At 42.0% G+C, this 23,863-nt stretch overlaps 1 protein-coding gene across 12 annotated transcripts in view; it reads right to left on the reverse strand.

The window, feature by feature from the left end:
* The window catches only part of MAP7D3 (MAP7 domain containing 3), a 36,098-nt gene extending 13,245 nt beyond the window's left edge, over positions 1-22,853 (reverse strand). For 3 of the 12 annotated variants that reach the window (XM_065729440.1, XM_065729443.1, XM_065729439.1), the window contains exons 1-9: positions 22,689-22,853; positions 13,897-13,998; positions 12,994-13,074; positions 11,235-11,398; positions 8,370-8,484; positions 7,372-7,404; positions 2,500-2,601; positions 604-705; positions 113-211 (exon numbers count right to left, since the gene is read on the reverse strand). In XM_065729440.1, coding sequence (XP_065585512.1) covers positions 113-211; positions 604-705; positions 2,500-2,601; positions 7,372-7,404; positions 8,370-8,484; positions 11,235-11,398; positions 12,994-13,074; positions 13,897-13,998; positions 22,689-22,776 — 886 coding nt within the window. In that variant the 5' untranslated portion in view covers positions 22,777-22,853. The remainder of the gene's footprint in view (positions 1-112; positions 212-603; positions 706-2,499; positions 2,602-7,371; positions 7,405-8,369; positions 8,485-11,234; positions 11,399-12,993; positions 13,075-13,896; positions 13,999-22,688) is intronic. The other 9 variants (XM_065729450.1, XM_065729447.1, XM_065729442.1 and 6 more) reach the window with 8 other exon arrangements.
* Positions 22,854-23,863: the final 1,010 nt, after the last annotated feature.

Genomic DNA, 23,863 nt, shown 5'->3' on the forward strand with positions numbered 1-23,863 from the left:
CTTAAAATGTCCTGAAGGTTTCAGAACAAAAGGAAACTAGTGAAAGCAGGTCTAACCAAACTTTACTGGGAATGGGTTTTAAAGGTAGTATTCAGCTTTATGAAACAACCACCTGGTTTTTCTTCCTTTTTCACTTTTTCTAGTTCAGGAGAAGAATGGGGTTTACTACTCATTCTATTCAAAGATGTGCTCCTCTTCTTTTCTGCTCCTCCTAGAGACCAAGCGCAAGGAACATTATTTTTAACAAGATACACATATAATTTTCTAAGCAGCCATTCCCATGCTTTGCTTTTGCCAAGAAATTGACTACAAAACACTGATCTATCATTATGAAGAAGTAGCTTCTCATAGGCTAAATGGTTTGGCTACCAGTTATCTATTGTGTCTCCACTCTTCCAGTTCTTAAGAGATGTAGTGATTTATAGGAGGTTACCCAGTATCTGGCACTGGAATGCTCATAACTAATCTGTTATGCCACAGTGCATTGCAGCAATGAAAGCGTGAGTAAAAAACAGGTACAGTGAAACTGGGGCATGGCTTAAAGTCAACTTCAAATATCCCATATATGCCTCCCAATTCTCCAGACCAAGTCATTTCTAGCACCTTTCTGTTCCACCTGTGAACCTTTGAGTGCTGACTGCTGAGAGGAGTGTAGAGGGACTTTGTTATTCAGTCTGTTTAGTGAGGCGCTTCGCTTTGTGGTACCTGGAAGTGAAAGTGCACTGATTAATTTTATAGGAAAGCTGAGAAGTCCCCTCCAACACCAGCCCCAGCACCCTAAGATACCGAAGTACTATTAAGTCACTTCATAGTATAGATCCTTCAGAAGCAGAAAAATTGGATCAGGGAAGATTTACTCCACATTAGCATTATTTCTTATATTCCTGTTCTTTGCTTATCGTAGAGACAGGAGGCCAATCATACAGACTTCATGTTTGACCTATTAAGGTCATCCTTGTATGCCTCTGTGAACAAATAATTGAAAAAAAGTTGCTGCTCACATTTGGTGTAAGAGTGAGAAAAAGTGCTCAGCTCAGCACATAAACAGAATATGACTGAGGAAATCCTCCACTGATCCAGGGACAAGCTCATCTCTCAATTCTGCATTTTGTCCCTCCACCTTTCCACACGTGGCAGAAGCAATCTGGTCAATTTTGCAGCTGTATTTTCCTCTGTCATTTGAATTTAGTTATCATTCAGCAAACACTTTTTCCCAAGCACCAGACCAAGTGTACAGAATTGCTGTCATCTAAATCTGTCAGTCTGTCACCCTCTATACCCAGCTGATTCAAGTGCTCAGAAGTTCCCTACACATTTTTTCCCTTTCAAACCACCTGAGATTATTCTCTCCAAAGCAAACAAAGATTCACAAAGGATTTCAAGGTAGACTGTAAGTTTGAAAGCAATTCCATTTAGCTGATAATTACTGGGTTCCTTTGTTATGTGCTTAATTTGTACTCTACGGCTGTTTCTGATTTACACCCAGAGCTGAGCCCTGCAGACATTATATACAAAAATCACTTCAGGTAGCAAGCAGTCCCCAGTGACTCAGATAGTGCCCCTGCAGCTCTATCACTATGGATATATTCACCAGTCTCCACACCAGGCAAAGAGCATATGATTGCAAGTCTTTTCTGCTGCATCAACTTCCAACCTGAACCAGCAGAAATACTGCTAGCTGGGCCCTTGGTATTGGTTTTTCTAGCACAGCCAGCTTGCATATCCACAGCAAGCTTTTTCCAACGTAATTGGAATCCACAGAAATTGTAGCAGACCTCTTAAATACCCTCAGATATCCTTTAAAAAATAAAATAAAAGGAATACTGCTTGCTGTCCACTTCTACTACTTGATATTGGTACAGTAAGGTATATCTACCTGGCTATAACCACACTACAACTCCAGGTCACAACAAACCAACATACTCCCACCCAAAAAAATCCCATTTCATGCATTCTTTTCTATTTGTTAAACACAGAATTCTAAGATTAAAAAGAAGGCATGTGTTTATAAAGTGCAGGACCTGCACGAAAGATAGATCCCAAAACTAATTTGATTTTTCCCTCCACACAGGCAATCAAATGACTGGAGCTAATAGAACAAGTCAAACTATTCTTTGTGCTATTTTTAGTTTGCTGAAAATTTAGGATGCAATTTAAGGCATGCAACCCTCTAAAATTATGTGAAATGATTTGGGAATTATCATTCACCACGATTAGATTCAATAACATGATTACAGAAATAATTTACTATGTAAAAAAAAAAAACAAACCACAGCAATCTTTACCGTCATTCTTCTCCTCTAAACAGAGGTCACATCAACTGGGTGAAACCCCTGAACAGTCAGGCTGGATTAACAAATTGCATGAAATACGTTTGAGATGAACATAGGAAGTGAGTTACACAGCAAGAGAGGAAGAGGAGCACCATTTCTCCTCCTATCTCCTCCCCAGTGACAGGTAAGCAGTACACCTGCTACCAACAGAAACCCAAACACTTACTTCGATCAGAAGAATTTAAAAGCGCTGCAGATGATGACAAACGTTTATTCATGGCAGCTTCTGTTGGTTTGAGGTTTGCTGTGGAGGTGGAGCGCTTGCTGGCTGTGTAAAGAAGTGGTTACTTTAGAATTCATCTCCATACCTAAGGAAGAACCTTTCACACTTTCCTGAGGCAACTTTGGAAGCATTATACCCTATTTTAGGTTTTGGTTAATGAGAAACAGAGATGTTTGTTTTTTTCTTCCACTGAAGGTACATGATACAATTAGCATCAGTTGTAACACACACAAAAGACATTTAGTTTCACTGAAATAGAGCCAAGGTTTTAAGTACACGTATGCAAACAGTAGACTTGAAGCCCTGTGCTCCTAACACAAAGACAAGGACTACTGAGGCCTAGATGCTGTTAACCAGACTGCAAGACAGGGAAAGGAACATCACATCACACCCTGAACAACAGTGACTTCTTCCTTCCTAAGCCCATTCAGGTTGTGTCAGATCAGTTATTCAATCTCTAGTTAACAAAACAAAACAAATGCTTCTGAAGGATGAAGGCAAGTCCTGAAGAAAGGCAAGAAATCATTCTTATTTCCAACTACCTCTCAAGAGCTGCTTCATTTTAGAAATCTTATTTTTAACAAAGCTATTCCTTAAGCCCATGTTTCCTAGCAGCCTTCCAACTCCTCTGAAACAATTGTACTGGGAAGCATTAATTTATTTGTGCATACAAGCACATACACAGACATGTATAGTATCACATCTCACACTGCAAAGCCATCAGGTTCACAACAAGCCTGATAGAGACCTGCTTTTTAATTTCAAACTACTCCAGAGCATGAAAACCCTGGGAAAGCATATATCTATTGCTATGGACACTCACTACGTAGAAAACAGTAGTGCACACAAAGCAGTGAAGAACAGCATAATAAACGTGAGAAATTCCATACATCGAACAGAAAGAATTGATTTAGCTGGAATACTGAACTGCAGAGATGATTAATGTGAACTCATTAGTGCGTAAGCAATGTCAAAGGAAAAAGCAGCACTACTCCAGAGGCAGCTTCTTTTCCCTTCGGCTAGCAAGCCTACAGCAGCTCCCTGCAGCAAGAGCACAGGGTCCCTATGGACATCCCTGCCTCTGCTTGTACTTGTGGTTCACATATCCAACCCAGACTTCCTGAAACACCAGGAGCTATGGGGCTCCCTCATAAAGCAACAGAGCCACGTGAAGGGAAAAAGCACATTCTGAGGTTGAAGCTGAAGAAATGGAAAGCACTTATGATAGTGAATAAAGTGAGAGGGAGAAAGGTGAATCCTGTGTCATTCAAGTTAAGAAACTAAAATCTGAGCTTAGATGGTATTTCCCTAATGCAACAAAAATCATACTGAGTGAATGAAGCCTGAATACTCTGATAACTAATGGCCTTGAAAGGTTTTATATGCAATAAATTGGGAACTCATAATGCTTTCATCAGGGTCTTTTCAAAGAGAAACACTCCCCTCTAGTGGCTGCTTCAAAAAAAAAAAAGAAAAGGAAAAGGAAAAAGGAAAAAGGAAAAAAAAAGCACATCTCCAGCGTTAATTTAAGCATGTGGGAGTCAAATGCCTCCAAACATCATGGAGACGCTTCATAAACGTCTCTTAGTTTAAATTTGGACTTCAGAACTTGCATGAAATCTGAGCTTTGGGCTATGAGACCCAGAAACTAAAATCTTGACTTCAGAAAACTTACACTAAGACAAGTATCTCTTTTTCAGCAAGTTCACAATTCCTGAAGGGGGACAGCACTGTTTAGCAGAGACAAGTGATGAAACTGCTGCTGTGAGACTCGAAGGAAAAAAGGTATAGACTATATGTGACCGTTCAGATTAAAAAAAAATACCCCAATTCATGACTCTACTGAAAAAAAATTGGTCAAGTGTATAATTCACGCTGAGATTGGAGTTCACATTTTTCTTTTCCAGGAATTTTGCATTAATTGTGTGAGATCTTTAGACCTTATGACTGGAAGAACCATATAGCATCACTGCATATGGTACTAAACAGCTGCTCTTACATAATGTAAGGGAAAAAACTAATTGTGGCAACTAAGCCAAAGAAAGAATTGGTAAATGGGTAAGGAGCTGTGAAAAGCAAAATCTTAAATACATCACTATGAGAGGGGGCATCTCTCACCCCTAACTTTTCACAGAGCTTCACTCAGTAAGGACACCGCCTATTTGAGGTGCATAAAATAAGGCTAAACAAAATCAGATTATCTGTCTCTTAGTTCTACAATGACAAGGAATCTCTTTACTTAGAGAAGTGAGAATGTGGCAGCCTAATTTCTATTTTAATAGCACAAGTCTCCAGGTGTACCCGAATGTCAAGTTTTGCTCAGCAGTCATCATAAAACCTCCCTCATTTATAAGGGCTCCTGTCATTAAACATGCTTTATTATACAGCCTTGCCACTTCTCTTGGCAGACCCACACCCAGCATGTTTCATCTCAGCACTGACAGCAATGTCATTAATGCAGCATTTGACTCTGGGGCTTTCATCAATCTTTAAATTTCAGGCCATCAGTGGTGTATTTGGTACAGTCTGAGTGAATCACATTCTGTACATAATACAGAGCAGCTGATGGCTGGTGATGGCTCAATTACATGGGGTTTACTTTCCAGAGCACACCACCTCCATCACCCACAAATGCTGCTTTACCAGTCAACATTCCTGCGTATTACTGATGGCATTGCTGGTTCATGGAAGGACACATCTAATTTTATAGCTATAAATTTATAAAATTAGATTATTTATATTTGTATATATAAAACTTTTTTTTCCACAGCGGTACAAAAGACAAGAAAGACTTACATAGCACATGAAATAAAGAACATTTGAAATCTGCCCCCTGGTGTTTTTCATTTTTAGGAATGGAGATGGAGTCTTTAATTCCATACGCACAGCAACTGATGATGGAAAAATACCATGCTGAAATTTGCTCTAGATGTGCTGCTGGAGCAGGTGCATTACTCAGCCATGATGACGTAATGCAGAAGAGCTCATATTGTGTCATTTTCCCCAAATCCACAAGTAATTGTTTTCTTTCCAGCAATTAAACAAGCAGAAGGTGAAAGAAATCACGAAGACTTTTCTTAGAAATCTTGCTATATTTATGTATCCCACGTGTGGGGTTTTTTTGTGTAGATTTTTAACCATTAAGCAACAAGCTCCCAGAAAGTTAAGAAGTCAAGGCTAAACCTAAAACAGGAATAAATATGAAAAGAATGAATCCAGTCATGATTTTCCAGCCCAGGAAAGACAGCTGTATGTTGGAAACCTCAATCTAAAAACTAACACAAGCTTTAAACCTTGTGGAGGCATGAAAGTGACTCAGTCAAATACTGTGCTGTTCATCTCCACAGTCAAATTTTTCAAAATCAGTGCCAAATTATTCAAATTGGTCGCATGTAACAGAACACAGATGCTCTTCCTGTCTTTACTTCATGACACGTAAGGCACAGCTTAAGTGTTTATCTTCACATTAGGAGCATGTTTGTTGGAAGACACTATTTTTATTGTGCTACAGCAGCTCTGTGGATCAAGTCTTCCTCCACGAAGAAAGGACAGACAGGACTCGTTTCCTCACATCAATCAGGAGAGAGCAAAGGGCGTTATTTTAAGTTTGATACAAAGTTTAGCTTTAAAATTAGTCCAGTTTTAAAATTAAAGACAGAAAAGAACACAGGAGAAAAAAAAAGTGCTTTCCTAAAATGCAAGACAAATGTGATATCCTGCTTTCTAAGTTCAGTGACATTTGGTAATGTGAAATACAGTAATTGCATTTATATACATATATCCAAAGAACATATGTTTAACAGGTAAACCAGTACAGCAACAGTGACTAATTCTGGAGAAAATGAAGGATTCCTGCTGTGCAGAGAAAGGGATGAGAGAAGTTAAATAAAATGCACATGCTTCTCCTGTGCTGCCAGAATAAGCCACGGTAGTTAAATCATACTCACTCAGACTTTCATTGCATTTTCAAGTCTCATATTGTCAGCATTATGAGACAGCTGCATTGAATTAGTAATGCTGTGAGCATGCACAGATTTTCAGGATTCAGATTTAGCTGGATCTCAGCTGAGAGCTGTTACTTTTGACTAGCTACATGAAATAGCTTTGCATATTAAACATGCAGACTTCACAAACACATTACTGTTCCAAAGGGTGCTATGAATGGCTCAGTCTATACACTGGCAAACATAGGATATGAAGAAAATACATTTACTATATAGACTTCTGTTTAGACAATAGGATATATCTGGCTTGCAAAACCCTTCATGGAAAAAGAAACTTCACACAGGACCCATCCTCTTTCACAATGTTTTAGCAAAAAAACCATCTGCTTTTACAACCATTACTTCAATTGCTGGTGAAAAATAAACAAAAACAAGAAAGAAACATCACACAAACAAAAATTAAACCAACCCCCACTTTTTTAAAATTAGGAAACAATAAAAGGACTCAAATTTTCCCATTTTAAAAGGAAAGCTTAAACCACTCAGTTAATTTATGGTCAAACACGCCGCTGAGAATTTCTCCTCCCTTCCCCACATCATCTTTAAAAACTCAAATGCTCATACCCTCTCCTTCAAAATTCCCTCAGGATGCCATGACTTAAGCTGTCATTTAATTAGCTGGGAGGGATAGTTAAAAACATAGAGGACTGGTTTCCACTTAGGGATCACATTTGTTGTACAGCTGGCCAAGATCCAGGAAAAGTTCTACATGAAGATGGTTTTCTTTAGTTTCAGAGAAACAAGAACTCAAGTTTGAAAGGTTAGCAGTGAATGTAAGACAACAGAAAAAGAACGTTTTGAAAATCAATACCACCAGTTTCACCTTCATCTGTGGTCTGTTGCTCTGTGGAAGAAGAAGGTTCATAAGCTTAGTCACAGGGTACAAAAGTAAACAGTATAAGGCAACTAAGAATGGGGAAGTGGGGCATCACAATGATAACTCCTGTCACAAGTACTTTCAAACTACACGCAAACACTCAAAAATCAACACTCAAGCTGACAGAAAACAACAGTACTAAAGCAAAAGCTGAAACATACAGTTCAATTGCACCAATTCAGAAGATAGGCTAAACAGAAGAGTTTATGGCTTTATTTTACTCCTGGATAATAACAGATTTTTAAGTTACTTATTGCCTTCCAGCAAAGCAGTACATGAAAAGGTCCCTCCCAATGCAATCTTGGTTGGCTGCTTTGATTTCAGAAGGTTTACGAGCAGAAACAGTTACTTGTGAGAAGCATGCATCCATCTGAGCTTCAATTAAAAACTGCTAAAATCCATCACCTAATCTAGGACAGAACCTATTCTCTAGGGAGCTCAGACACCTACACTGCACCTCCTTGCCCATTACGGGTCATTCAAATAATCAGTTTGCATCCTGTGATGGATGAGGTTGTGTTCGAAACATTTTAGATGGAATACTACGGTAAGGTATTTTGGGGCCACATTTATCATCACTCTTAGCATACCATGACACATATTGCAACTGAAGGACACAGCTATTTCAAAATGATACATTACAATTCCTTTATCTGATGCTTAGGGACTACCAATGCAACAATGCCAGGTATAGTATTTCCCATGCAATTTCCTTTTAGCCCTTTCCAAAGTCAAAACCAGCTCCACATCTCAGCAGCATTTCAGGACAAGTACAAATAAGAATGTACTCATGGATCCTGTTATAAAATCCAAGACAGGAAAGGATCCTCAGGTCTCTACGAGCAGCTACACCTGCCTTACATCCATATTACTCAATGTACTGGTTGAATTTGAATGAAAATTACCGCTATGCTAGGAAAGGTGCTACTTACCCGTTTTGCTCTCTGAATCTGGAGTTACAGATCCTCCCCATGACCATCTCTTCTGTCGTGTTTCCAGACGCTGACTCCGTTCCAAGGTACGATGCAGAGCTGCTTCGTGTCTTTCCTGTTATCAAACAACACCTCTATGAAGCTATCTATGTACATATGAAGCACACATGCCAGAAGACAAAACATATCTTTTTTCTTTCCTCAGCAAGATTTGCAATCTGTTGTTTCTGTTTCTTATTTTTTGTTGCAAAAACTATCACACTAAAAACGTTAATGGCAATTAACGGTTTCAAAACTGTAAATGTGATTAGGCTGAGCTAAAGCACAGATGATCTATACTACTCTTTACTTAAAATAGCCACCAGATTTCCTATTCAGTAAACAACTCTATTTACTTTCCGAATCTGGATGAAGTCCAAACTGAACAAAAATAATTGCTTATACTTTAAACCTATATTCTGCAGTTATTTCTAAAAGGTGCTGAAAACTCTCCAGTATAAAATACCAGGTCTAAGCATAAGGTTATTCGTATTTTCAGAAAATGACACCAAACACTGACCCAAGTACTAACAGATACTGACACTGTAACAAATACAGTGAAAACAGAAACGGCAAGATATGAAGGGAAAACTGCATAAAACACTGATCAGCTGCAGCCCACAGCAATCACTGCTGACAGGACAGAGTACCAAGCACAGCTCTCCGGCCTCCAGGACAATAAGTGCTAGTGTGGGAATTTCAGCTCTTGTGCATAAACACACCGTAACCCTGCTGGACCATTTAATTCTCCACTAACAGCTAACTTTCTATACAAGTGTCAACAACAGATTACTGCGCTGGAACAGTCATATCCCAAGTGATCTTTTGAAGCAGTATTTACTGCTGATGCACTCAATAAGATGCCAAGGAGACTCATTATCAAAAAGTTTCTACCTCCTGAGGACCTAAGACTTCCACCTTCTCTCATCATTTAACAACAGACTGACACAGTCACTGTGCAACACAAAGCTTAGAAGGAAGGACACACTCCATACAGACAAAATATAAATGTAAAAGGCTTTTTCCTTGCCAAACCACCCAGCCTTTATGTAATCTTTATGTAACCTGTAGATTATATTTCCATGAGATATCTGCTGTGCAGTAATTCTTGCAAATTGGAATTAAAGACAAAAGCTTTGCTTTATGAACAAAAGAAAAGCAGTTATCACCTCAAGATATCAATGTAATCAGTTGCACATCTGTACAGAATAATTAAGTAATTGTTACAAGACAGGTATCTCAATTCTAGCCATGCCTAATTGTCTTCAAGTCTGGCTGAGACAGAACTACTTATTTTTCCACACTGTTTGCTATTGTGCTTCCTTCCTCTGTATAATCTAAGGAAGGTGACTAACTAAATGAGACTTGGTTAAAGTATCCAACAACAACGTGCCAGACTGCTTTTTTTTCTGATGCCCTTCTACCTGTTAAATTACAAGTGTAGATGATATCTTGCTGACAAATACTGCCTTAAGACAGCTTCTTTAAAAATCATTATTTTCTAATGTCAAGAGTCCATATGTCAAGATCTGTTTTTACTTTTTAGTTGAAAAGAGGTTTACAGGTCAAGTGCATGCTACCTTCTTTATCTGCCAGATGTCCAACCGTGTACAAGACCTTCCAGGAACCAAGTACAAGACAAGGTTAACCCAAACAAGCACTCATCAGCTAGTCCTGCCATTGCTTATCACCATGCCTATTTAAAATACACCCACCATCCTCTAAACGTCATGAATAAATGTACTGTGAGCTTGAAGCATACCTCATGAAGCATAACGGATGTTTTATGCTTAAAGCAGTTGCCTGAAAAGATAAATACCACACTGGGCTGCAATCAAGGCCCACCCCAAACATTGCTGCTTGTTCTTCAACAACAAACTATTCCATGAAGGCCAAAAGGAATATCAATCTGAATACACCCAGAAGCTGATTACAGGGAATGAAACATCAGTAAAAACACTGCCAGACAAAAAAAAAACAACCAAAAAAAACCAACCCAGTTCCTAGAACAGTATAACAGCTGGACTCCCAGAGGACACCCAGTCAGGCTTATACCCTTTTCTTCTGCAAGTTCTCACAGCTGGCTCATAAAAGCACGTGTGTGTATCTTTTTTGCTGACACAATGCTACTGGTGATCAACCCTGTCATAACTACATCACATTTCACACGAACCAGCAGACCTACCCATCAAAGGGGAAAGCACACTGCGGTGTATTTACTTCTGTTTTCAGCTTCTATTAAACCAGTAATGAGCTCCTCAGCTCCAACACTGCTCTGCTGGTCCATGCATAACCAGAGCAAAGACAAAGACAAAATCAAGTAACAACAGCTGATACCAGTTTGAAGCAGCAACAGTATCATTATCACTGACAGTGTTATGTTGTACACAGGAATATTAACAAATTACAGAAGAACTGAGAGAATCTGAGCCTCTTAGGCCACAGCTGGACTCCCAGAAAGTAAAAACAAGAGCAGAAAAAAGTCTAAAACCTATTACACATGCTAATTTACAAAAAGGATCTATGAAGTGCACCAAAAAAAAAAGCCACACATCTGGGAGTAGTGTGAAATATCTTTTTGTGTATGTGAAAAATAATCAGAGAGCAAACAGCAACCACAGCTCCCTGAAGTCCAGAGCTCCACAGGTATAGTTAAACTAGACAAGGACAGAGATGAAGGATATGGCCGAGTGTACAGGTGTGTAAAACATTTTTATGTTGTAACACACAGCATTCCCATGACTTTCTATTCTTCTGTACTTCAGAGCATGGTAAGAACACAATGTAGGAGCTTCTGTAAAACTAAAGAACTTCAGTGCATAATACCTTTTCCTCTTCTATTTTTTGTTTTCTCTTCTCTTCTACAGCTGCCCTCCGTTGTTCCTCTTTCTGCTTTTGTTCTTTTAGCTTTCTCTGCCTTTCTTCTAACTGTTTTTCATACTGGAGTTTTGCTTTTCTCTCCTTTTCAAGGATTTGGGTCTCTCTGGCAGCTGTAAAAAAAAAAATGAATCACACAATCACAGATTCGTAGGAGTTGGAAGGGACCTTGAGAGACCATCGAGTCCAACCCCCCTGCCAAAGCAGGTTCCCTACACCAGGTCACACAGGAAGGCATCCAGGCAGGTCTTGAATATCTCCAGAGAAGGAGACTCCACAGCCCCCCTGGGCAGCGTGCCACGCATGTAATTTCAAATCAAACTTAATTACTCATTGATACTACAACATGGATTACAGGCAAGAGACTACGAAGCAAAACTACCACCAAACAAAATTATCACCCCTTAAAGTAAAAATATATGCCAAGATTAGCTAGCAGTGCTGGATGACAATGCACATGATGACAGGGATGCCTTTAATTCTGTCTGCAGGATGGCAATGAATTTGAACATTTTCTGCCATTACACTTCACTGTCCAGACAGGAAAGTCAGGATATGTATATAACCTGTATTATATACACACCTTTCTTGCCATCATAACAGTGAAATCTTAATAAGTAACTAGTAATTGAGTATCAAAGGGTGGAATTTTGTATTTTGCAATTCTCGTTTTTTCCTTTTTAAATAAGATAGAATGAAAAAAAAGTAAAGTGTTGAGTGACAAAATAGGAAAACTCTGCAGATATATTGTATCTGAGGTCAAAATAATAATATAGCTATTCCCCACAGCCTCCACCTTGAAACAGCTGTGCAGTTTAACACGAAACTTCAGCTCCTGGGACAAAAAGACAGTGGTTGAATACACAACTGAGGTATTTTCTTTGGCTAGACAGATGAAATGAGCTGAGAAACGAGAATTACATTAACAGTGCACTCACACTATCTACATACAAGGCTCCCAAACTACTACTACATTTATGTATGCCCTAGTCCAATTCTCTCTCCACTTCTACATGTCTCTGCACATACATTAAGCAACACAGAAATGCAGGTCAGAAAAAGACTGCTCCTCAGCAGTTGGGAGACTGAGAGTAAGGAGTGCAGGATGCACTGGGAACCCTTTATCACTCGCTGCACATATATATAAACTGAGATTCACATCAAAATTAGTATAAAGCCGGGTGAGAGTTTTCTATTCTAAGTCTCATTTTCTTAGCTGAGATAAAGCAGACTGCTGACACTTCAATCCAGGAATCTTTTCAGTGTGCTAGGAAACAAGAGCAGCAGTGTTCAAAGCAATCAAGCCATTCAATTAGTTATATTCTTTCTGGTTTTCTCTGAATCAGTGTTTCCCAACCTTCAGTTTCCAGGTAGTGGTTCTAAGCTAAGAGTTATTATTTCAGAAGTGTTAACTTTTTGTTAACACTATCAATAAGAAGGCAGCTAATTTTGCTTGGTGGTCTCTAGAAAACTGAATGTTAAAAATGACATGCAGCTTCAAGAAGTCAAAAATCTGTGGAATATTTTCCTCTCAACTCGTAATACTTCTCTGTTCAGGTTCACAGATGGTGACTGAAGCAATACCATAGGTAGACATTATCCCTAGCAAGCTGAAAAAAAAAGTGACTGAACACAGAGTAAGAGAAGAAACTATTATTTATCAACCAAGATTTTCAGAAATTATATTTAAGGCTGTAGGCAAAAATACCATTTTGCTTTTCCCGCTCCTCTCTGCGCTCCCTGGCCAGTCTTTGCCTTTCTTCTGTTCTTAGAGTGGAACCATCTATCACTGTCAAAAGAAAAATTGAAGACATGTAATTGTCAGTTATTTTGAACAACGAAATCTAAAGTATTCTGAGCCTTTCCTACTGAAGGTTTATGGAACGTTCTCAGACAGATACTCACCAGCAAAGCAATGCACACTCCATACAGAGATTAAAGTGCTCAAATGGAAAATTTAGAAAGCTGAATACCCTTCCCTTTCCCTCTTTCCATTCCCTTACTCCAGTCAATCCTACATTTTTAATGAGTGCAGCAAAAAATAGACAGCAGATTAAAAGACCACTGTGTACAGTCAATAGAAGGCCTGAACAGACACCAGACATGCTGTGAGAACATATACTTACTCCAAATTCAGCTCTGATCCTTACTCCTGAACATATTAATTCCTACAATCAAGCAATATAAGAATCTAGGAAAATTCTATCTGGGCATCATGCCAACTTCCAAGTGCTGCAGGACAGCTACTTTGCAAGCTAAGCAGAACCAAGACTGCCCCGGTCTTTGTAGTTACAAACACTTGAATTTGAGCCAGAAGTGAACTGGTAAGTATCCCAGAACACCAGGAATGCATTCATCTTCACTGTGACACCCTGCTGGAACGATACGCAACTTCACCAGTCGAACTCTGAGAGCCATAAACCAAAAGCTGTCATCAGAACCATACCTCCAGTGACTGGGACCCATCTAACAAGGGACATTATGCTCTGATCATTCAAGGAAACAGAATCAAACTTCTTTTAAATAAGTTTTGTGTTCCTGCCCTTCTCCCCCACAGTAACTCTCCCTGTGAGCCCAATACTTCATTAGGAACAATAAGCAATAATTATACCTGGTTTAGTTGCTGTCCTTATGTTTATTGAGGTCTGGACTGCAATAGGACTGACACCACTTTGGCTTCTCCTTTCATCTGCTATGGCTTGGGCTGCAGCAACTGTGGGAAAGAACCATTCCACATTAAGACAAACTCTAAAACCAAGACTCATTAAGTACACAAAGTAAATGCATCAAATCCTATTTGAGGCTGCAGATCCTCTTATTTAATAACTACACTGATCTCTGAAACAACTTTTCCAAAGAGATTTCAGAAGGGGCACAGCTTTTATTTACAAGAGCAACAGAGACAAAAGCTTACATTTATAATGTGTAGAAAAAGCAGTTTCAAGAAAATCTAACTTACTTGATAGTGAATTTTTATAAGAAAAATATTTAGTAGAGTCACAAGTCTGACTTAATACAAACTCTTTCCTACCACTTATATATGTGTTTCAGCTTACTAATATGTGACAGACTGTTGGCAATGGTAGAGTAACATTTTGATGAGACCCAAGCAGAGCAAGTTTTCTGAGCATCTTTCATCATATCATGATGCAAAACAGAAAGCAGGTTAGCTGTATTAAGTAAGTTATTAAGGAATACAACTGAAATTGAGTCCTCAAAAATAAATTTTAATTATAAATTAGACTCCAAAACCGTAATTTGAGCAATTGTGGAGAGACCAATTCACCTTCTCCGTGTTACTAAGGTGTGTACAGAGAACTGCAGCACTACGGCTCCTGCATAATCACACAGAAATGAAATGCTGGCCATATCAGTTTCACTAAATAACAAAAGCCATCAGAAAGTCAGGGAGACTTTTTGCTGTATCACTTTTCACAGATTTGCTTTATTTCGGTATCCAGCTTTCACCTTGTCCCTGTTCAGGGTACGAAGGTGAAATGCTGCAGGGAAAGCCCTTAAACCAGTACGACAATAGACAGTGGTAGGGTAGATAGCAATAGGACAATGGGGAATGGTTTCAAACAAGAAGAGGGGTGATTGAGATTAGATGTCAGGGGGAAGCTTTTCACTGAGAGGGCAGTGAGGTACTGGAATAGGCTGTGGATGCCTCATCCCCACAGGTACTGAGACCAGGTTGGCTGGGGGCATGGGCTGCCTCATCTAGTGCTTCATCTAGTGGCTGGCAGCCCTGCCTGTGGCAGGGGGCTGGAACTGGTGATCCCTGGAGTTCCTTCCAACCTGAGCTGTTCTTTGATTCCAGTGACAAGCTCATCATCATAGAATCCACAAAAATAACTGTAATTTAACATAACATGAAGAATGAACAGTAGAATTTGGTGTTATACTAAAAATGATAAATAAAAAACAAAACTTCACCAAGGATCTCAGGCTTTCCTCCTTTAATAGAGGACAGACAGCAAAGGAGGAAGGAAGAGCCTCTCTCCCTCCATGTATTGCCATGACAACTTGTTCTGCCACAGTAATAATCCCTCCTAAGGTCATGGCCAAGAACAATCACCTCCAAGTGTTTAATCCCATGTGATGTCAGCGATAAATGCTGATTACAGTGCTTATTCAGCAACTCTAGACTGTCACCTGCAGCTGCTGTCATGTCTTGAATGAATTTTTCACTGCAGCCCCAAACAAAAGTCTTCCTCAGTTGCACCCAACGCATCTCTGAGGCTGTTTCTAGCAACTAAGTTCTAGTGAGGACCAACATAGGGATTTTATTGTACTCCCCAAAACTTTAAACATGCAAATTTCTGTATAGGAAGAAGCAGACCGTAATTTAAAGGCACCTTTTAAACATGTGTCATATGTGCAAGGAAATCAGTTCACCTTAAAAATACAATTAAGGTTGCAGAAATTACTGGAGATTCTACAGAACAGTGGGTTATAGAAACAGTACAGCTTGCAAAGGACACAGAGGGGGGGAAGGACAGCCTAGAAGTGCTTAAACAAAGCATTCTGTGTGGCAGTTACAGTGTTTGTTATGCAGGACAGCATCTTGTATGACAGAAAGCAAGTGCAGTGCCCAGACCCGGTGCTACCCAGGGCCACAGGGCAGGTGGGCAGCTCCCAGCCCACCCCGCATACCCGCTCACAGCACAGTGCAACTTCCCTCACTGATTAAGTTTCCAATATGTCCCGAGGAGACTGTTGCTAAAAATACAGCATCGTTTCTATTTCCATCCTTGCATCCAGTTAATACTCCTGGCCGCTGCCACAGCTCTGAAGGCCACAGGGGGTACTGCTGTTCTTAGCACACCTCGTCAGTACCGCCTCTGCATTCGTCCGGATCTCCTCAAAGTTAAGCAGCATTATGAGTCTAAACACATATCCAAAAGTTTAAAGCAGGCACCAAGAAGCCAATAAGCAATGCACAGAGCAGAATGAACGTGGACCTCTCAGCAAACACCTCTGATTTTACAGTGGACTGCATCAAATCTGCAAGATTCCACTTGTGTCCTGCAGGGACTCTCACCATAGAACGGCTGAGGTTGGCAGGGACCTTAAAGATCACCACGTCCCAACTGTCTCTTTCCTACCTCCTAGAGATCCTTCTCAGTACCACTCCTCAGATCCCGATTCTGTTCATGACTTCCCCACGTGCTTTCAGGAACAGAAGAGGAAGTTAGGATTCGAGGCTGAGATTTCTGTGCATTTCACTTTAAGCTGATTTCCATTCATTAATTAACACAGGTTAAGCCAAACAGAGGCAAGACCATACATTGAGCAGTTTAAACAACCAGGTTCTGCTTTTAGGCTATTACTCCTTAGCACTGGGACACCACCCCTCAGCAAAACAAGGGCAGAGTGGTCCCCTCTCCCTCCAAGCTGTTTGTGTCCCCAGTTCCATCCCACCTGGAGCTGCAGGGACGTTACTCCACAGCAGCAGCTGGCAGGCAGATGGCCCTCTGTCCTGTCTGGACAGCCAGCAGATGGGAAGGGAGCTCATGGATCTCCTGAAAACAGCACTGCTGCCTCTCAGCCTCAGCAGGCCAGAGAGCTGCTGGCTGCCTTGCCCTTATTTTATCTGCAGGCTTTCTTCTTATATTTATTCCCTATGTGGGATATCTAATTTATGACTTCTATGTGCTTTTTCTCCCCCACAGCATTTGTCATTGCAGTATTTAAGCCCATTTCTACACCTAATTCTCTGCTACAATCTGGTTTTCTTGCCAATGCTCAAGGCAGCTTAGGATGACTTCTTCGGTTCATTTACAGGTTCACTACGAATACTGATCCCACTGGAAAACTGCTTGACTGAAGCACTCCTTAGCAAGTGAATTAGTAGCTCTAAAATAAATAAATAAATAGATATACTTGAGACATTTGCAAGAATGTAAATTTTGACTTATCCTTACTCAGATTAAGAGCTGGAAAGATGAAAAGAATCCACACATTTAACAAAACACTACTTACTTCCTACGAGGAAATCTACAAAGATATGGCTGAAGCAACCTCAAGGACACATCACCACACTTGTTGAGCCCAGCAAGGCACCAGGAAGGCTGCTGCTGCATTTGTGGACTGATCTCTGTAGGTATTTCCCTAAGGAAAAACACAACCTAAACTGAACCTGAATAAAAGCACAGGCCAAGGAATCAAAATTTGTTCTTAAAATAATAACCAGCTGCTTACAAAAGCATTCTGTGGTCAGAAGTGCTACAGCACTGCCTGAAAACAGCATCAGCTGAGCATCATCCCTCACTACAGTGCTATTGATATTCACTGAACATGCCTCTTATGGAGAGTCCTGCTGTCTCTCACATTGATGCTCTAACCTTGCTCACAGGCCTCAGCTCAGAGTTATGCTTCTAATTAACAGGGAAAGCAACTGCCTGCACAAGGCTTAAAGGGGCAGAAATGTCAGCAAAACTCAAGGAGCCATGGTGAGGTGGTCCATGTGCACAGAGGATTTGCACAGGGCTGACAAGCCACATCTACCCCATGCTCCAGAGGACAGACCAGGCTATGCAGTCTGGGGCTGCTGGCCAGGTATGCTAGTGCTCACCTCTTGAAAGAGGTGAAGCTGAGTCACAGTAGATACTCTATTCTCAGTTAATTTCTCTTTAATTTCTCCTTTGCCACTCTGTTCTGCCACAGTTCTGTCTCACCTCCGCAGAGACAAGTGAAAAGGCTCTGCATTCACCATGACTTCACCTTTTCAGCTATATCTTTTGCTATGATACGACTTGCACAAGAAGGCACTCCAAAGGGAAATGCTTCTACTGTTCACATATTCCCCACTCTCTGCAAGGTTTAACATGACTCCAATCACTGCCCTGCTCCACCTGGCATTAGTTATTAATCTGTTTATTGCACTGTGCTTACCAAGCTTATTTGCTCAGTGCCCTTTCTTTGGACCTGACACTTCCAACATAAAGGATACAGAAGCATTACAATCCCACCTGCACTTTGAAGCAAGCAGCCACGCACTGCTCTTGGTTCCTTGCTGTCTAGACACAGAAGCCAGAGATTGGAAAGTTTGGAATGCTCATAATGTTTCTCAGTGAAAGAGCTGGGCACCAAAATATTTGTACTCTCAGTAAAGTTCTGCAGCACAACACATTACAGTCACATACTGAATGTAAAGAGTATTTCAGCACAAAGTTTCTGTGGGTGGGCACCAATGAACTCCTTTCACTAGCTGCTAAACAAACAGAAACTGCTTTCATCCACCTGGTGAGACTGCCTTTAAAAGAGCTGTTAGACACAGCTTTAGTGATGAGACATCAGCCACGACTGGAAACCTCTTGTGAGCCTCCACAAGTGTAGCAGAAATCACTATGCACCTATTATTGCATAGTGGAAATTACAATACACTATTATTCTAACATCATACAATAAATGCCCTTACGTGTGGATTCAAGTGGATTCACTGTGAAGTAGAAGAGCTACACAAAGTTACATGCTTACATATAGGTGTACACAAACCTGACAGAATGAGAGATGGGTTTAACAGACACAGAAAAAATGTTCTTGTACATCTATTTTATTTCTTTCACACTGCCTTCACTTCTCCTATCCTCTACTTCCCCCTTCCCTGAGCAGCCTGGCTGCTTTTGCTTGCTCAAAGCATCTCCTTCCAGATAAATGCTTCTGCTCTATTTGCTGCCTGCCCACTGCCTAAATCTCCCACCCCAGTAATGCCACCAGAGCACAGCCTAGTGCTGCACGTCACAACCAACTCCAAACAAACCCTGTGAATTACAAAGGCAGAAAAACACTATGAAGAAAGGAAGAGCTACTCTGAACACTGCCAGTGGTAACAAGCTAAAACTATAATAGATGATGGTGATTAATTATCAGACAGGTAGGCACAAATGTATCAAAAGCATATCATCAGTTAAGGTCTACGTGGTTGTAAGCTGCATAATTAGAAGCTAAATAATTCATTAGTGGTAGACCAGGAATTTGAAGTCCAGAGTTTGTTGTGGAAGTGTAGCAAGTCAGCTGATATATCACGTTCAGAGGTCCTTAGAATTGCACGCTCAGAACTTCCTTTGCCAGGGCATCTTTTCCCAACAGGACCTATCTTCTACTTAAAATAATCCTACAGTTGTATGACTGCCTCAGAGCACGACTTCCACTTCTCTCACTTGTCTTCTTAATTATTGCAACACTTTTAAGAATTGAAAATTACTAACAGTGTATCAGTAATTTAAACGATCCTATCCATTTTCTTACTTAAAACGACAAATGCCTAAAGAGAAAGCAGACCTTAGTTCTAGTCACATTTTAAGTACGGAGGGACGGCAGAAACCACAGTATCTATTTCACCATTTCAGCTATGATCCTTGCAAGCCATTTTTTGTGTAACACCTCTATCTAAATGGAAGCTGGAATCCGAATGCATCTTTTGTAATGTTAATGCATAAAGCACGCGGAGAAAGGAACGCTGTCTCCCAAAATATTTTCCATGTGCCTCTGTTTTAAAGATTCTTTTCAAACTTTACAGAAAGAAGGATTTTATTTTTTAATGTATTTGGAGAAATCTGAATAATTCCAAAGTTTTAGACTAAAACCTGAGCCATGTGTACAGACTGCAGCAAGACAGAAAACGGAATGCTGAAGGTGCCCTTCCCTGTAGCATCCCCACACCATTGGGAACCTGACAATTTTCCTTGCCTTACAGTACTGAAAAGCACCTTTAAGTCACAACTCTCCTATAAAAGCCAAAAGCTTTTGAGGATCTGCATCTGAAAGCTCACTCTTTCTCTCCTCCAACACGAAGCTCTGATGCAGAGATCAGCCCACCACTCCGACCACTTGTCTGATGGGTGCTGCTGGGTCCCAAAGCATTATCTCTGAATACCAACCAGCGATCTGTTCACTAACACCTGTGAAACTCTGCCACGAGGACTCTGCCAAAGAGTCCTCCAGTACTGTCATGGCTGTTGGTATGAATGCTGTGCACTGAAGGCACATTTTATCAGGTAACTTTTACCTGGAGACCAGACATCTCTGCAAGTGTTCCTCTCTGTTTGCTTGAGGAAGTAATTTTCACTATTCATTTTCCACTAAAATTCTTCTACTGCTCATTCTGTATGTATCTGATGAAAATATCACCAGGAGCTGCGTTTCTGGCAAGATGGACAAAGCCAGAGCATCACTGAGACAGGGAAAAGCAACCAATCAGACCGACAGGAGCTGTTATTGCAGCAGACAGCTTCCAACCAGACCGGGCAATGGGAATTACACCTCCACTTAAGGTTTGTAGAAAGGACAAGTGGAGAACGGCGCTTTGTTTTCATTCCAAGTCTTCAGACAGGCTTTCCAAAAGACTGAGTAGGTCTAGGAAGTGAACCTTTGCATAAAGCATTTTAATATACTAAATAGGTATGCTTTGAACCACCTGCATTATAATGACTCAGCATACAAGTAATATCCCAGCATCCATGCTGCCAAGCTCTGGCAAAAGCAAACACTTGACCCTCATCACCGATACCGCAAACGACAAGACGAGAAATCTCAGGATTCCAGTGAAAACAAATATAAAACAATAAAATACACCTAGGTTACATCAGCTTAAATGATGACCTGCACCACTCACAAAAACCTCACCTACCAGCTAACCCACAGCTAACCGACCCTCTCCCTTTTTTCTATCTTTACAAGCTCAGCACTTATGCTATTAGAATCTGACTAAACTTTCTTTGTCCCTGACTGTTAACAATAGCTTGCATCACAAAAACAGGGTAACAAAGTGGCATTTACAGGCTACTGTTTCACAGCGTGTAATCACAATTCATACTAACAGAAGCTGCCTGTGATGCTAACTAGTTTCTAGCAGTAAAAGCAAACTCTGGTTCTTGTCCCACCTGGGAGCCATGGCTTCTCAGTACAGTGCTACCTGTTTGTATTTACTGGCCTTGGACATGAGATGCCCAACCAGAGCTGCAGCACTACATCTGTTTGTACAGACATTTGTTCTCCAGATGACACAGCCAAGTACACAACTGCCCACAGAGCAGCACAGGCTGGCTGTAAGCATTATGGTAAGCTGCTCACAACTCTGCAAAAGAGTAGCAAACACAGCAGCAATTATCTTTGCAAATTCCACTGTCAGCCACCGGATTGTGAGGACGATTTCTAAACATTCTGCTCTCCCTAGATAGCCAGGGAGAAATCAGGGACAGCACAGCAGCAGTGTATGCTCACAGCAGCACTGCTTCAGCTCACATTAGCACTGACTTCATCTTCCACAGCACTAAGTGGTACAAATGCATTCTGTCTAAGCTGAGCTTTAGGTTCTGGTTCAATAACTCCTAGAGCCCCCCTGAAGGGAGAAAATAAATCAAAGTCTATTCTTTCTAGGGTCTAGTGAGGGATTTTTATGTTTTAAACATGATGGGCACACTATAATGTGCATATATATATATATATCTCTAAGGAGCCTGGTTCAAGGAACATTTCACCTCTGGTTTCAGGACTACATGTGGCCACAACAGCTATGAGCAAACACGTGTGTCCTCTTCCTGAGGGCCTCTGCAGAAATGCTGCACCAGAGCACCCCATGCACAACTCTTGAGTCCCAACAGAGAGGATAAGGGTCAAACAGATATGGCCTGTGCAACAAAGGGCACTATTTCTGGCAAGTTGCTACGTTGCTCAAGCACTTGGCTTACTTTGCCTTAATTTTGGAAGGGAAATAAAAAGTATTGAGGTAATACTTCTGACACAGACCACAGGGTGGAAGAGTGCTCGATATGAACTGAGGACTTTCTACCAACACTCCCACAGCAGGCTGCCACGGCAGCCCCTGCACGGAGCCCACATCAGTTTAGATCAAATCCAGAAATCAAAATCCGCTATTCCCTTATTATCCTTTTTTTTTTTTCCTTTGTAAATCAGTGTGAGGAACTGTTTCCTTTCTACACCAGCACGCACACGAAGCCTGTGCAGCAGTGCCACAGAACCGCGCTCGGCACACACATCGGGCATGCTGCAGAGTATCTGAGGTCTTAAATACAGACACGTTAAGGAGGGGGGGGGAACACACCGAAGCAGTGCAGAGCACCTTCAGCACAAAGAAGGGGAGAAAGAAAGGAAACAAGACAAAACATTCTCGCATCTCAGCTCAGCGATGCCACATCCTGTCCCCTCCTCCCGCGCTTCGGAGCGGCCCCAGGGCGCACCGCCGGGACAACGCGTTGCGGGAGCTGCGAAGCGAACAAGCTCCGGCTCTCCGGGACGGCCGAACAGCGGGAGGCACACACAACACAACACAGCACGGCACGGCACGGCACGGCAGGACGGGAGCGGCTCCCCGGCCTCGGCCCCTCACAAAGCACGCGCTGCGCCCCAGCCCCCACCTCCTCATCCTTCCCCTCTCACCCATCTGCTCCCGCAGCCCCTTCAAGGAGGAGGAGGAAGAGGAGGAAGAGCAGGAGGGAGGGACCGCGCCTCCGCCGCCCTCCGCCATCTTCAACGCCGCCGGGACGCGCGGCTCCGCCGGCCGGGCTCAAGGGGGACGCGGGAGAGCAGTGCGCACGCTCCGCACCGCCCGGCAGCGCCGCCGCGGGGGTGGGCAGGGGAGGGCGGGCCGGGCGGGCAGGGCTGCAGCGGCTGCGCGGCGCCGTCCCCTCACGGCCCTCGCTCACCGGGGCACGGTGGCGGCGGGCGGGGCTTTCCCCGCGGCCTCCAGCGATGGGGGAGACCGCGCCGCGGGCAGAAATGGCCGCTCCCCTCCGCCGGGAGTGGGGGCTCGGCGACTCGCCCCGCGCTGCCATCGTGGCTCGCTCCGGACTTAGTGGTACCGCAAAGACTGCAAAGCGTGATGCTGCTGTTAACTGCCATGAACTGCCCTCACATAGCGAGTTCTGAAAGAGAGAAGTCCGGGCGGATATCCGCGGTTGGACATTGAAATGCTTCGTCTGTGAACTCGCTTGTCCCGCACAACTGGACGAGCTCGCAGGGGCTGTCGTGGCTTGAAGGCCACAGGCTCGGCTGTCCCGCCGTGAAGCATGTCTTGGGATCCATCGGTCCCGTGGAAATTCAGGTTCACTGAGCTCAAAAGTACAGAGCCACAAATAATGAGCTGGGTTACACCCACAGCTGGCGGCGGGGATGGAGTCCCGAGTTCCGCATGTACCCAACAGAATGAGGGCCCAAGCTGCTGAGGAAAAAAAAGGGTGCTCAAAAGCTGTTGAATAAATCCACAGATACTAGCGTTTCGTGATCATTTTTTCTCATTATTTTGCTGCCTTACTTGGTTATCGATGAATTTCAGAACAGTTTCTTCTCGTTTTGCTTCTACATTTATGCTCCGGGTTGGGTGAGCATAGGTGGCTTCGTGAAGGGTTCCTTGAACCTGGTGCTGGAGCTCCCTTTGCAATCCCAAAGGAAGGTTGTCCTGCCAGAGGGACGTAGAATCATCCTGTAAATGGAAAAAGCAGCAGTAAGATCATCGTGTATTGTGGTATTTCAAAAAAGGAACCTTACAGAAATGCAGAGCAGGGCTCTGTGGTAACATAAAGGCTCAGGCTACAGCCTGGCCCTGTGCTTTGTGT

The sequence above is a fragment of the Cyrtonyx montezumae genome, unplaced genomic scaffold (assembly GCF_038088225.1).
Source record: "Cyrtonyx montezumae isolate F1298 unplaced genomic scaffold, pur_monq_1.0 scaffold_11, whole genome shotgun sequence".
Taxonomy (NCBI): Eukaryota; Metazoa; Chordata; class Aves; order Galliformes; family Odontophoridae; genus Cyrtonyx; species Cyrtonyx montezumae.